A 16461-nucleotide genomic window follows, 5' to 3' on the forward strand; every position below is an offset into this window, starting at 1 on the left:
TCTTTAAAGATTTCAAAGTTTTTTAGATTTTTTTTCTGACTTTTTTCTTTAAACCACAAAAGGAAAAAAAAAAAAAAAAAAAAAAAGAGAGAGAGAGAGAGAAAAGAAAGCCATAAGCCTGTGGGAGGCTTTTATGAAACACACTTCCACATGCCCTGCTGTGCTGGCTCAGCAGCTGGTTCATTTGAATTCCTGGTATGCACTATACAGTTGTTGTTTTTTGTTGTTGTTTTGTTGTTGTTTATTTATTTTGAAATGCTGGCTTGTCAGAAAAACAATGCTGCTTTTGGAGCAGGTATCACCGTCCAATCTCAGTGGCATGAGCAAAGATACACCCTTTCATTCGGATACCTAAAGGCTTAAAGCCAGACAGCTTATTTAAATAACAGACTGAATTTATGCAAATTCCTATGAATCACCATAAAATTAGTAAAGAAAACATTTCTATTTAAAATAGAATGGCATTTCTTCAGTATACCTTTGTTTAACTAAAACTATTTGACCAAATCAGCATGTTCAAGATCAGATCCATTCCTGAGAAGTACCATCACCACACAAGGACCTGCCCCAATGGTTTAGTTTTCACAGAAACCAATCTACATTTTCCCAGAGTAAAATCCCACTCTGAGCAGTGAAGCACTCTACTTCTTTGATACTGGAAACCCTTCCTGTCTGGCCTGATGCCCAGCCACAACACATCTGAGGAATGAGTGTATCTCGTTATGACACTATACCAGGACCTGTCATTCCTCATGCAAAGGCAACAACATATGCACGCACAATGGAAGCTCATTACATGACAGAAGTACATTTGCAGTGCAAAGGAAAGCTGCTGTACTAAGTCAGACAGAATATCATAGCTGAGCTAAATGAACTGCTGAGTTCAAGGTCTGGAAAAAAAATGGTGATATTGAGAAAATTCTTTTTCTCCCCTAAAAATCCTTGGGAGATAAAATATACTGAGACCTGCATATTTAGCCTGGTGCTCAGCATCACAGAAAAGTACGATACTAGAACCAAATCAGATCAACCAGAAGTTTTCCAAGTCCTTATTTTGCCAACTAAGGTCTTGATTTTGCAATAATCTCAATTTTGAATAGATCCATGCAGCCACATGGTGCCCAGTGAAGCAGTGGGTATTCTGTCAAGATTTTTTTAGGCAGCCATTTATTCAATCTGCAGTAAATGAAGGCAGTCAGTCATGCTGCCATTTGAAGAATGTGTGGGTCCAGGTGTTACAATATTTCTGAAACAGCGAGTGCATTAATAATGAGCTCCAATTGTGTTGGGTAGATGTGGCGGACATAAGTGCACTTCTGGATGTCTAAATATCCTGCTGATTTCCTGCACTGAGCCTGAACAGAATTCCCAATTCAAATCACTTTTAAAAACATCTAACCTTATCACTAAAAACCACTTCAAGTGATTCAGTTTCAAGTGTGCCACCTACACCAAACTGCAGCACAATGCATTCAAAATTCACTCCAAACAGCAATATTTGCTCCCATAAAAGACAGAGTTTTATACTTCTGACTGTCCTTCTGAATTGTAGGAACAAAATAGGCAAGCAGAATGAAAAATGTAAGTCTCCAAGTAGTGTAGAAGATTCTAAGAATAAAAAATAAAAACTGGGGAAAATAACAGCCTATCTTGATGGACAGGTGCTGTCCAGAAAAGCAGACAGAATATTTTAAGTAGGATCAGGGCAGAACATGAGGAAGATGCTAATTCGCATCCAGAACACAGTAAAATAAACAGGAGGGCTGTGGCTGAACATAATCTTTATCTTCCACTACAGCCTAATGAGCTAGCACACTATACTTCAGACAACATTGCAAGTCTCCAGTGAATTCTTCTCTAGAACATCTACCCATTTCCCTAGTGCCTTCTTTAGACACTTTCTTGGAAGTCCAGTAAGCATGATGGGCTCTTTTTCCCGACACCGTGCATAGATGTTCACATAGGTAAGAACCTGGAGACATACCAAATACATTAGACAACCACAGTAACATGGAGGTCCAGAACTTGCTTGCAGATGACAGGTGACAGGAACTCCTCACGGGGTCCACTACTCCGTTGCTGGATGCTGCTTGTGACCAGGATGATCAGTACATCCCTTCTGGATTGTTCTCTCCTCTCCATAACACCAGAAGAACCCTGCTACAGACTTCCCCAGTCTGAACAAAAAGCTCTGAGTTTTGGACAGTCAAGAAAGAGAAGTGGTACCCACAGTAACACCAAACACCTTGTGGCTGAAACTGAGATGATTTTAGCCAATTATGTTTCTGTTTACCATTAAGTAGTAATTTATCTGTTGTCACATTAAAGTGTTGTTTCATTTGAGGAAGAAACACCATGTTATGTGGTTCTGAAATAACAAATTGAGAATACATCTTTGATAAGAAATTCAAGGGGGAGGAGGGTAGAGGAGGATAGAGATACAAAGTGAGTTTTGAAAGAGTGCCAAATTTTGAGACTCAAATTTCCTGAAAATTGGGAACTGTGAGATTTAGCAATTTATTGATTATTTAGCAGCTGTAGTTTTAACAATCAGTTGGCAGGTGGCCTAAGACTTTTCATTTTGATTATTTAAATGAAGGTGGAAGCAGGTGTCACTCAACTGGAAGAGGCAGCTGCACTCACAGCTTCAGTGAACCCATTTTTCTTTGACATTGTTTTGCTCGGTAACTTTGTGCATGAGTTCTGATCTCTCCAAAACACCAGGCAAGAGGAATTAGGGTGTAGTCATATACTGTCTCCATTTGAACATGCTTTAAGCCACACACAAGCCAGCCACATTGGCAGTCTTTGCTCTTTGCAACCTCTCTTTTGGGCAAAAGGGAGAGACTTCCCTTGAGCTGCTGAAAAGCAACGGTTCCTCTCTACTCACCAGGGAAGAAGTCTGCGAAAGGGAGCTGTGAGGACTTGAAATTTGTAGAACATACTGCTTACAATTCCAAAAGGAATTTGGAGGGCTTGCACCAAAGCAATCGATGACAACATGTGAATGAATGAAGGCATATCCTGCTGCTTAACATATCTATGTATCCAGACCTGCTTAACACCTGCATTCCATGGTATACTCTTTCTCAGAAAATAAAACAAAACAACAACAAAAACATATAAAAGAACAGACAAAGAAACGAGCAAAAAGCAGAGGGAGAAATGGATAGATAAGAAAACAAATACTATATGCAAATTCAAAAAAGAAAATTAACATAGACGTGATAGAACTTCTGAACCACTAATAGTCAATAATGAGGGAGAGGATAAGAAAGAATGGAGTTCTAGTTGCTTATCCACCACCCCCAACATATTAAGGTCCATATATATGTATGTCCTGAAACACTGACAACATGAAAGGCTGAATAATGATTGGGGGTCAGGAACAAGAAAATTCAAATGGCTATGTTCATTCTTTAACATGAGCAATGCTGTTATAAGGGAAAAACACAACACTTCATAGGTAAGTTTTAAAGACCTCGCTGAGTTAGCACAACGAGACATGTTATACCAGTGAAACAAGGGTAACTAACTACACAAGTTAAGGAGAAAAATCAACCTCTCAACAGTGTAGATGCAGTTGATCTCTTGAACTATGTGAGGAATGCAGATTAGCAGCAGGATTTTATCATTAGGGAAGTTAAAAGGCTGCAAAAGCAACAAAAACATGAAAGCACTGGAAGATAATGTAAGGCAAAAATGGTAGGAAAGTACTAGCACTAAATGAAGTCCAAAGAAGAGATGACTCTATCAGGAAACAGCAGTTTCACTATTCTGAGTTTTCAGCTACATTCACTGGTCTGATTAATATTCTTTATATGGTACTGTACTATGTGGATTTCATGGGGAAAAAAAAAAAAAAAAAAACACTACACAAAACAAACAAAAGAGGATTTACCCAGGCTGCTGCTACCCTGCTTTGAACTGCTGAGCAGTTGATAAAGAGGTCTGATAAAGGGAGGTCAGCAGGACTGTCTCTCTACCTATCCCTGTGATAAAGGAGCGATACTGGTACACTCTAACCAGCTGGTTGAGCAGCACAGCAATGTTATCCACGAAATGTCGTAGTCATCAGCCCAAAGGAGACCGTACCAAAATGCCCAGGATCTTGAGCAGCCAAATTATTGAGGCTTCTTTTTAAGTAACTAGGGCAACTTGTTGTATGTATGCATGCATACATACATGTTGTATGTATGTATGTATGAAACATAAAGGATGGCTCACAGACTGACAAAATCCCTGTCTGCATTCCCTCTGATTTCACTGATACAAAATTTTAGTGATTAAAAATTTCCGAAACTTTCCTTTCACTTCTGAGTGGAGCACAGTTACCAGCTGCTGTAAAACAATTACATCTGGATATAGAGGGGGAGGGAAAACAACACATATGTTCTATGCTGAAAATGAAGTACAGTACAATTAATTCCCTTTTGAAGAAGGTTCCTCTAACATCCTTCTATAAAATTATCTATTTATCTATCCCTGTGTTTTTTTCCTGAATCTTTCTTGAACAGAAATAAGCTACTAGAAAACAGAAGTAACTAACAGCATATAATACAAGGGAAAATTAAAGCACATCTGTTTTTAAAGGTGATTCCAAGTTCCTCCTAGAGCTATTTGACACTGACACTTGACTCCTTTCAGCCACACAGTGAACGTGCTGGCTGAGTACAAGAGCTGATGAACAGTACTTTCTTAACAGTAAACATAACCTTTTCATACACGAGAACAGAAAGTAACGTTATGAAATTGCGTGAGAAAGGATGGACACAGTTCCATATTACCAGCTGAACACACTTAAACTTACCTAAAGCAAGCCTGCTGATTTATATTCCTGACAATGGCAACTCCCAGGAAAAGCAGTTGACACTAAAAATGCTTTCAAAACAAAACCTGACTCAACGACCTCTCAAATCTCATTGAACCACACACAGTAGAAGATCTTCTGCGAAGGAGGCCTACAGGATGAAAAGATTAAGGAATGGAGGGGCTGTATTCTCCAACACTATTAGAAAATATACTAGCAAAGTCTGTGAACACAGCTATACAGAATTTAGATACAGATTTTACTGTTATCCTTTTTTATTTTTTTTTAACTATTATTTATAGCTTATTAATTTTCTAATGCTGTCAGCTAAATATGGGCAAAACCATTCTTGCATTGGCATACTCAAATCTACATCAGGGCTTCTGCCAGCCTATAAATGGAGCCACAAAAATAACACCCTTGTAAACAGACAATGCCAGGGCAGCAAAACTGAGTGCTACTTAAGAATATAAGAAAATTTTACATGGTTGTAGACTACAAACAGAAGTGGACTCTTGATGCTGTACTGCCCTGTTTCTGCCTACTTAACCTCAAAACTTCCTATTGGGAGGGAAGTGTTCAATTTTCTGGGCAGGAGTGCCAGTGCCAGTATAGGAGAGAAGAGGCATACAGCCAGGGGTAGGACAAGATATTACCAGAAGCCTTTGGCTTGATCTAATTTCAGGTAGAAGCCTTAAACAATCCCATCCATCATGGAGTGCTTTAATAGATTGCTTCATGCATGAACTATTGCAGAAAACTAACCCAGCAAAAAGGTTTAGATTTTTTTTAACGGTTTAGTTCCAGGAAACAGGAGGTCACCAACATCACAAAAAATGGCAGAGCCAGAAGGAAGGTGTGTTTGAATGAAGAGCTAGAAAGAGAGAAAAAGAGAAGGCAAGACAGTGTGATGGCAGTGACAACTTCTATTTGCCTGAATCCCAATGACAGCACATCCTAGGGATCCTACGTGTGTTCTCCCATATACTTTTGGGGAACTGGATCAGTTCAGACCAGTGTCCTAAACACACAGACTTGTACTACAGACATACAATTATGACTCATAACACTTCAAAAATTAACTTAGTAAGAATAACTGCAGAATAAATATCATTAAAGGAATTAAGCAAATGTTAACGTAAAAAAAATAAATATAAAAATAAGTCCCTCTTTATGACACAGTAAAGTTTAATCAAGTTCAAAGTTTACATGATCTCTCACCCAACATGATTTCTCACCCAAAAAAAAAGCTACAGAAATCCAATCTAAAACTTTCAGCATAATAAATAGATGCCTCAAAAAATTCCTTTTATTTCTCTTCTGGACATAATTATCATGAAGGCTACCATATTTCTGTGAGAACATACCCACTGTGCCATATACAGTCTTTGTTAAGAATTTACCTTTTGCTTTTATGCACCATCACTGACAGGTTTTGAAGTTTACACCACAGATATTTGGATCATATTGTGCCCAGAAAAAGCACTGTGAATAATTCTTGTTATGTTCTCACCATATATATTATTAGTTCTCTCTGATGTACTCAGAAACAGACCTCAACTGCCAGAAATGCCGCTATGCAGTGATAAATATATGCACTCTAAAGACAAATAGTGAAAAGTGGGCATTTTTCTTCCTGTAATTGACAACTAGAGAACCCAGTTTTGTATTGCCTGGGACTTATTTCAAATAGGGAACTCAGAAGACTATGGAAGGAAGAACAAGAGCAACAGAATTAAACTTAATTATGTATACTCTGGTACTATTTATTTCATATTCACTTAAAAATACCTAACACATTAAGAGCCTAGTCAGGTAATTCTCCTAGTCTCAATTCCTGCATGAAAGCTCTTGTTCTGGACATCTTCTTATGAAAAGAATATATTTTTCTTTCTTTCTTTAGACTTTTTTCTTTCTTTTTTCCACTTAAAACTGTTTTTGTCCATTACTCCCCAGGCAGTTTCAAACTAATGCAGCTTATTTTCAGTTGGTTACTTTTCTCTTATAGTAAAAAGACAATAACAATAAAAAGGCAATTAGAAAAAAAATCAGGAGAGGTTTGTTCTCTTGATTTTTTGTTCTGTATGCAAATCACATACATAATGGGAATACACAAACAATGAACACAGGGATTACCTGACGGCATTTTAATATACATATTTAAAACTCAGGTGAAATTATATAAAACTTTCTATACAGGTGAAATTAAATGCATAGGTTATTTAGCCACAGCCACTTAACCAATTAGAAAAGCAGCTGACCTAATCAAGGCAGACTAATGTTAGCTTTTGAAAACCTGAAATCTCTTTAAATTGCTAAGCTTATCTAAGATTCACATTCAGTTTACAGAAAGATACTGAGAATCAGCAGCTTGTAGAAATGTCAGTGATAGGTGAAGACAACCTTTTCCGAAGTGCTCAGCATCTTTCTAAATTAAGACATACTCTAGGGCACTGATTCAGGAAACACTTAAACAGGTATTAAAGTCCATCTTTATTCAAATTAGGCCTTATTGCAAACTAGACTTCTGGCACATGCATGGCTCCTACTGACTGGGCTTAAAGGGAATGTTTCCCTGAAAAGCAAACCATACAAGGAAAATAAAATTCTATATATTTCTATCAGTTCTTAGGAGAGGAGGGGAATTAATTAGTAGTCTTGACATCTTTCAGGAAACATGCAGATAGGTAAGACATATCAATCTTATGTTCTCATAACATGTCTCTAAAAACATCATCTCAAATTGCCTCACAACGATTTTTAAACATTTCCAACATTAAGAATATCTGAATTTGAACTACAGATTATAAGCAACAATTTTGACAATCAAGGTACTCTTCAGAAAACCCACTTTTGGCATGTGAAATGCAGTTTAGATACAAGTGAAAGAGGGAAGGGGAAAGAGAAGTTTCTGGGGTATTAAACATTGTTCCTTTATTTATGAAATGGAAAGAGAAGATAATATGGCTACTCAATGTATGACCATTTATTATCTTCCCTACTATATATATAGCCAGCATATCAGAACAGGTTTATGAATAGGCCTATGCTTTTACACGGCACAATATTGTCCTTCAGAGTAAGTTTTTGGATAACAAAAATTTTGGATAACCACTATGGTTCAAAACAGTCTTCAATTCAATTTTTAATACACACAAATTGCACTTTTGTTCAGTGTTACCAGCATCTAAAAAAGTGTGAAATTACAATCTCTGTAACACATATAGACACAACCTGCACTGAGAAGGATTTTATGTGGGCAGTTTGTTTCCAGAGTGTATGGAGCCAACAAGGAGGGTGCCTGCAGTGACACACATGTAAGTAACTAGAGCTGTGCTGATTTACACCAGTGGAGTCTCAGCACATTTTTTCAAAGTATTGCCTGTAACCACCCTTTTGAAGGCCAGAGGAGAGCCTGGAAAAGAAACAATACTTCTTTATAATTATAGCTCATTTGTCATTCAGCAACTGATATATGGCAGATACTGAAGAAACATTCCAAGTCCAAAGAAAACCACAAAGCCATTGTGTTTCACTGAACCATGTCTTAATTTGTTTTCTTTTTCTGATAGCCAATTACTCTTCACATTTTGCACTACCAAGCTGATAATGAGCCAAACTCTTGCAATCTCAGCCACGCTCAGAGTTTGGCTCAATGTTAGCAGGCTGGATGAGAATAACTTCCCACAAGCAAAAGATGACACCTATGTTAAAAAAAAGCCACGAAAACCAGCATAGTTGTGTGACTGGATGGCCCAACATCCAGTCACCCCTTGAAAGTCAATGATAGGGTCGTACATTAATTTATTTTTTCCTTCCCCCTCTTCACTCCTGCTGCTATGTACCTGACATAGAGCAACCCTTCAGATACAGAACTACAAAGATGATGCTGTACAGCTTCACAAATGCCTGTTACCATTTGAATCTCAGAGGAAACAGTGTCTGCAATCCTGCATTTCGTGACACAGGACACTTCAGGCATGTAGCTATAAATATGTATTAAAGAATATAATGCTAGCCTTTTAAATCTTCAATACCAGACGTAATAGTTACAGTTCCACTTAAAAAGAAAATGCAATTTTTTCATAGTTACCTGAAATCACAAACTGTTGTGAGTCTTTGCTGTATAGCTCTGTGAAGAAAGCAATTTTGGCATCACCCTTTGGAATACCAGGCTGCTAGGCTCAACAAATGTATAAGATTCTCTTTTAATTGCTTTTTAATACTGTGCATTACAGCACCCAACAGACCAATAGAATCTAGTAACAGAGTGGAATTCTCTCTTTTTTGCAATATGCATGTCTGGAAGGAGAGGAGCTGCTGGCTGCAAACTCTGCTCCCCACTGTGCCTTGTCACCTATGGCATGAATCTCCCATATAGTGCACCCATCCAACAAGCCTGTTTGCAGAGTGAATGTTCAATTACAGATAAAACATCATTTAAGTGCTGTTGCCCTGCCCATGCAGAGACCTGCAAAGTATCAGGAGAACTGTTTGTGCATTACTCTCCCAGTGCAATGTAATTTTTAGTGTAGCTGGCACCAAGACTGAAGTTCAGCCAACACACAGATTATTCCCTTATCAGGAGGGCTTCAGAGCCTGAGAGGGAAATTCACTTTGATCTGTGCTAGCTCACAGAAACCTCACAAAAACGGGAGGAGACAGAAATACCTTCCCACTTAAAAATAAATAAATAAATAAATAAAATATAAATCTCTAAAAGAAAAACAAAGCTAGCACAAGCAATTCAACGCTGATCTGGTTTGAATCTGTTAAAAGCATCAAGTATAAGAGCATGTAAAAGCATATCCTTATATCAAAACCAGAGCTGTAACCAAGCTGGTGTTTCCAGTGTGGCTCAGGGTAGGGCACACACAGGCAGACCACACGCTTCCCCGTGTAAGAAGCTTTAACACTCAACTAATTCTTGCTGATCATCACCAGATCCAAGGAGCTGTCAGTTCCCCAGGGAGCAAGGCTAACGCGCAGGCATTTGGTGTGGCTTTTACTTCTAGACATAATTAAAGCCATATTTGCAATGGCAGGTTCTCCTTGGTACAGGAAACCTCTCTTTGCATTTACAGAAATGCATGATAAATGATCAAAAGGAAGAAACTGTTGATAAAGAACTTAGCTACTCTGTATCAGAAGCCCAATAACATTTCCCAGTTTTGTGCAGCTTTATTTGATCCAACAGATTGCCTCCCATTTTTTTCTGTTACCAGGCCAGAATGGTTTCACTGTTCACAAGTGCCTGAATGAAGCTTCATGGTTCCTAGGCACATATTACAAGACTAAACAGTGGTGCTGAGATTATCAGATTGTTGGTCCAGCAGATCTAGCATCTTGCAACAGAAGTTCAAGCTGCTTATCTGAGAAAATGGCAAAAGAAACAGTTTTCTGGATCTTCTCACTTATGCTGGAATACATATAGGGAACAATAACGAAACATCACTAATGTTATACTTCGAGGCAAAAGATTTGTTAGCTTTTACATACTGTAATTATAAATTTATCTCTCATTTTGTACAATGCAGTTCTATCCAGGAAGTAACCTGAGTCCCAATAAGTGGGAAAAAAAGTATGAGTAAAGATGAACCAGTATACTTAAGCCAAATCACCTCTGCATTAAGACATTTTATTCACTGTTAAAGCTCCTTGAAAATGCAACACAAACTTGTGCTTTCTCTTTTATTCCCTTTAGGAGGAAAGTCTTCACTCAGAGGATGGTGAGGCACTGGAACAGGTTGCCCAGAGAATCCCTGGAGGTGTTCAAGGCAGGCTGGATGAGGTCCTGGGCAACCTGATCTAGTGGGTGGCATGCCTGCCCATGGCAGTGGGGTTGAAACTAGGTGATCTTTAAGGTCCCTTCCAACCCAAACCACTGTATGACTCTGTGATATTTAGTAAATGCAGTTTTGTTTTGTTTTTAAATATCCACACTTTTAACTATATGTGGGAAAAAGAGTTCTTATTATTAGATCCAAACTGTGACAATAACAACTTGCAGCTTGCTTGTTCATAGTGTCAGTGCCTCTTTTGTGCTGTTCTGTTTCAGAGAACAGATGCTGGTTTATAAATCCTTGCTATTTTATTGAGGCCTATGACTGCAATGGTAACTGAGAACATTTATAAAAGCTATTGTAACATAAACATAAATTCAGTTTATTTTCCTCTTTTTAAAAGTCCACAGGTATTTAAAATAATAAAAGTCAGGAAACATGCTCAAATAGATAAGTTCTTTAAGATAACTGAAAGATCAACCTCTTTCCCTAATCTATTATATACAATCACTTAATTAAGCCATTATTAAACATAAACAAACATCAGTCATAACCAGGAAGAAATGTATGTGCTGTGCTGCACGGGATCTATTCTTGCTACGTAGATATGTAAGGAATGCCTATGGCAGAGATATGCAGAAGTATTTACAGAATCTCTCTGACTTGTGCTTGATAATCACTGAAATAACACACAATATATTTTAATTTTATTTACATAACAAGGAGAATTATACAATAGGAAAACAACCAACAATTAGGAATTTTAAACTGTTACATTAAATTACGTTCAGTTTTCCTGAATATTATTTCTTATGATATTGTAACTTTTTTCCTAGTACAAAGTAACAGGTCCCTAAAGGTCCTGATCAGCAGCCTGGGCTCTTAAGGGCTATGGAAGTCACCGTTAACCATAACTGGTAGCAGTGGCAAGAGATATGACACAGATTAATGCATTTTATGTTGCAAATGGTACCATTTAGAAGTGGGCAAGAGACCAAAAGGAGAAGTGCTGATGTGGACCCCACCATGCACCATTTCCAAAGACTACCCTTCATTATGTGAAAAACACATGGACGTTGAAAAGGTGAACTACAGGAAGACTTTGTGGGAAAAATCTTTTATTGGTTGATCTGGTCCTTTCACAGCAGTGTAAGTGTTCACTATGGGGAAGCTAATTGTATTAGTTATCTTGTGTAACAACCTGATTAATTTTGTACTTCAGGGCTATTAACTACCATACTGTACATGATTCACTGGAGAATGGATGAATTTAATCCTTCTGTTCAAGTACAAAAGCAAACAAGAATAATCCTTAGTTTTATAACTTTTAAATAGATAACTTAAATTCTTAATGATGCTTAGAGTATATTAGGAAGGCATTCACTGAAACTATTTAGCTAAGGATAACTAGGCTCTTCCATTAGAAAGCCTAATTAATTGGGATTTTAAAATTAACTCTGATTTACAACAGATCATAAAACTCTCCAGTACAAAGTTTTATCTTTTTCTTCTAAGGTCTGTAAAAGATCAAATTAAAGAAACAAGATCAGTAAATTATCTCTTGCTATTTCAACACTGTTCTCAGTATTTGCAGCTGCAGTTTGAAAACAAAATTAATAAATTGGCAGGCCTCAAAACTCATCCTGGGAAGAAATTTCATCCCAATAAGTGAGAAGCATAATAATTTTTAAAAAGCAGAACTCTAAAACTGGCCCAGTAGTTGCTAGCTTCAAATACACAAGCTGGCAAACCAAAAAAGCAATTGGACATGTCACAGAAACCCTTTGCAACAGTTTCCTGTTGGATACATTGCAGCACGGCTGTTTTTCTTTAGCAGAGAACTTTTCACAGTATTAGCCAAGTGGACAGAGTAACAAAATATTTTATGTAAAATGAGACATTTCTATATCTCAATCAATCGAGGTCTTGCTTTATAGAGTTGTTGTTGTTGTTGTTTTTTTTAGTATCTCCTAAAATAAATTGATAAATTCATTGATGTCCCCACAAAAGAGAGATAATACAAGCAAGTCTGTATGAAATGAAGAATGTAAAATTTTATAAACACAATATGAAAGATTTTTTTTTCCTTCCCATGGGCTAAAAAAGGATCTCAAATAAATCCTTTGCATTTGAAATCAATGGCTTACGATGGATTAGTCTATAAAAGCAAGGGTATACTCATGCTTCCCTCCTAAATTTGTGGTCAGAATCAAAACAGAGATTGACAGGCTGAAAGAAGAAGCTGCTCTTAGAATACTTTTCCCATCATGCAATCCACCTATATTGTTATCCACACCTTATGAAGGGCCCAACTAGTCTGCAGAAACAGCAGCCAAAGACTCCCTTTGAACTTGAATATAATCATGATTTCTGATTTCCCATTCTGTTTCTCACCTCATTTTCTATCTTGCTTTTCCTTTTCATAGAATCATAGAGTCACAGAATATCCCGAGTTGGAAGGGACCCATAAGGATCATTAAGTCCAACTCCTGGCACCACACAGGTCAGCTCAAAAGTTTAGACCATATGACTAAGTGCACAGTCCAATCGTTTTTTAAATTCAGACAGGCTTGGTGCAGCGACTATGTCCCTGGGGAGCCTGTTCCAGTGTGCAACCATCCTTTTGGTGAAGAACCTCTTCCTGATGTCCAGCCTAAACTTCCCCTGCCTCAGCTTAACACCATTCACACAGGTCCTATCACTGGTGTTTACAGAGAATAGGTCACCTGCCTCTCCACTCCCCCTCATGAGGAAGTTGTAGACCGCAATGATGTCCCTCTTCAGCCTCCTCTTCTCCAAGCTGAACAGGCCCAGTTACCTCAGCCACTTCTCATATATCTTCCCCTCTAGGCCCTTCACCATCATCGTTGCTCTCCTCTGGACACTCTCCAACAGTTTAATGTCCTTTTTGTACTGTCGTGCCCAGAACTGCACACAGTACTCGAGGTGAAGCCACACCAGCGCAGAGTAGAGCAGGTCAATCACCTCCCTCAACCAATTATCAATGCCGTGCTTGATGCATCCCAGGACACTGTTGGCCCTCCTGGCTGCCAGGGCACACTGCTGGCTCATATTCAGCTTGCTGTCAACCACAACCCCCAGATCCCTCTCTGCAGGGCTGCTCTCCAGCATCTCATTGCCCAGTCTGTACGTATTGCCACGGTTGCCCTCTCCCAGGTGCAGGACCCGGCACTTGCTCTTGTTAAACTTCATGCGGTTGGCGATCGCCCAGCTCTCCAATCTGTCCAGGTCTCTCTGCAAGGCCTTACCACCCTCATCTGAGTCCACAACTCCGCCAAGTTTGGTGTTGTTGGCAAATTTGCTCAAAACACCTTCTAGTTCTACATCCAAATCATTTATAAAAACATTGAAGAGGACTGGCCCTAAAATGGAGCCTTGAGGGACCCCACTAGTGACCATCTGCCAGCCAGATGTGTCCCCATTTACCACAACCCTTTGAGCCCTGCCTGTCAGACAATTGCTCAGCCATTGTATGATGTTTTTGTTAAGTTGTACACTGGACATTTTGTCCAGTAGGATCCTATGGGAAACCGTGTCAAAAGCCTTACTGAAGTCCAAAAGGTCACATCATCTGGTTTCCCTTGATCGACTAGATGGATGATCTTGTCATAAAAGGAAATAAAATTTGTTAGGCAGGACTTACCCCTCATGAACCCATGTTGGCTGGGACCAATGACAGCATTGTCCCCCAGGTGCGCCTCAATAACTTCAAGAATCATCTCCATAATTTTACCAGGCACTGACATGAGACTGACAGGCCTGTAATTGCTAGGGTCTTCTTTCTTACCCTTCCTGAAAATTGGCACAACATTTGCCAGCTTCCAGTCTACTGGGACCTCTCCAGATTCCCAAGATCATTGAAAAATAATTGAGAGAGGTACCATGATGACATCAGCCAGCTCTTTAAGCACCCTGGGATGAATTCCATCCAGACCCATGGACTTGTATGGATCCAGGCAGGGCAGCAAATCCCGCACACGTTCAGGGTCAGTTGAGAGTTTGTCATTCCCATCATCATGGTCCTCCAGCTCAGGGCATCCTGGGTCCTGAAGCCCATCATCAGAGTTGAAGACAGAGGCGAAGAAGGCATTTAATGTTTCTGCCTTGCCTATGTCATTGTCTGTGAGGAGACCTTCCCCATCAAGTAGTGGACCTATGTTTTCTTTGGGCTTCCTTTTTCTGTTCACATATCTAAAAAAAACTTTTTAATTGTCTCCCACATACATGGCCAGCTTCAACTCTAGTTGGGCTTTGGCCACACAAATTTTCTCCCTACAAACACGAACATCATCCCTGTATTCCTTATATACTATATTCCTTTTATATGTCTATCTCACAGAAGGATACTTCCCATTGACATTACATTAGTATAACATTAAAAGGGCAACCAAGTTCTAAATTTTGATCATTTGCAAAGTGAGCATGGCAAACTGGCTCAATTTCCACTAACTTACATTGGGAAACTTTTTTTTCCATAACTGTATAAAAACCCGTCTGTGAATTACTTGAAAAACATTTACTGAAAAAAAATAATATTGCACAAGATCTGAACTTACTACATAGTCCTCAAGAATACACAAACTGCACCTCGTTAGTGCACTAGGCTTCTGTCCTTGGCTCTGTCAGCAACTTAATTAAAAAATAAAACACAAAGACATATATGAACATTTACCAATCAACCTTCGTTGTCTTAGGTATGTTACTTCATCAGTACAGAACTCACCAGAAATATCCTTTCAAGCTGATCTTGAATGTCTTTCATTCCCGGAAAAGCGGCGACCCCTTGAATCATTTCTACAAAGATACATCCCACTCCCCTACAGAGGGAAAAAAAGAAATAAGGATTTATCTTAGATTAAACAGTTATCAACAATGCTTTTATCTCCATCACCAATATTTAAATAATGCATTTTATTATTATTACTTTTAAAATCAATGCTGTGAAAAATAATATACAAAGAGATTAGCTCACTTTTCAGGTGTTTGAAAGCTAAGTGTAGAGATAGGAGGAATACGGATGAGTAGCTGTTGACACCAATAAAGGTACAGCAGCAGCTTCCTGTCTGTATGAGTGCTTCCCAGGAAGCATGTTCACACTCCCAAATAAATTCTGTGGATATGGGAATGGCACTGAGAGAGCACCCTTGAGAGCAGCTGAACAGGGATGGACTGCAGCACGGAGGCACACTGGAAGGGATTGGAATGGAGACAAAGTCTTGGGAAAAAATGAGTAAAAAGGGAATGTAGTTGCTCACAGCCACTGAACTAAGCTACTGCCCATATGCTGATGACTCCTGGTATGGGCTTGCAGCCACAGGCTCCCTCCTGTCACCACCGCGACAGCCACCTTGTTACAGCTCCTTTCCCTAGTTTCTACAAAAGCTACTTCACACGGGTTCCCTCATCCTACTCATTTAAAGCCACTGGCAAATCAGGAAAAAAAAACTACACAGCACACAGAACAGATTAATGGATTCTTAAGATTTGAGGAAAGTTTCTGCAGGACTTTAACCCAGATTTCAGATTACCTGTGGAGTTCCCACATCCAAGAAGCAAAAATAATTATGAATTCGTATTTGCTTCTTTTCTGGATGAAAAGAGCTCAACAGTTTCTTGTTCCATCAACAAAATTGCAAATCGTAGAATTCAGTTATATATTTTCACTTGTTCAATTACTATTTTCCATGTATGTACAATTTACACAAGTAAACTACTATGTATGACATATAACCACACCTGTGTAAGTAACCACATGAAAAGTCTTCACCCAACACAAATACCAAGTCAATAACCCAAAATATATATTGGAATGAACCAAGAATTCCCAAAGCTAACTACAGTACCACT

General features: G+C 38.7%; 1 protein-coding gene across 3 annotated transcripts in view; it reads right to left on the bottom strand.

The window, feature by feature from the left end:
• CDK14 (cyclin dependent kinase 14) overlaps window positions 1–16461 on the bottom strand; it is a 335682-nt gene that overhangs the window by 118668 nt on the left and 200553 nt on the right. For all 3 annotated transcript variants that reach the window (XM_038173994.2, XM_021271226.4, XM_021271225.4), the window contains one exon: window positions 15338–15431. In XM_038173994.2, the coding sequence (XP_038029922.2) occupies window positions 15338–15431 (94 nt within the window). The remainder of the gene's footprint in view (window positions 1–15337; window positions 15432–16461) is intronic.

This window comes from Anas platyrhynchos, chromosome 2 (assembly GCF_047663525.1).
Source record: "Anas platyrhynchos isolate ZD024472 breed Pekin duck chromosome 2, IASCAAS_PekinDuck_T2T, whole genome shotgun sequence".
NCBI lineage: Eukaryota > Metazoa > Chordata > Aves > Anseriformes > Anatidae > Anas > Anas platyrhynchos.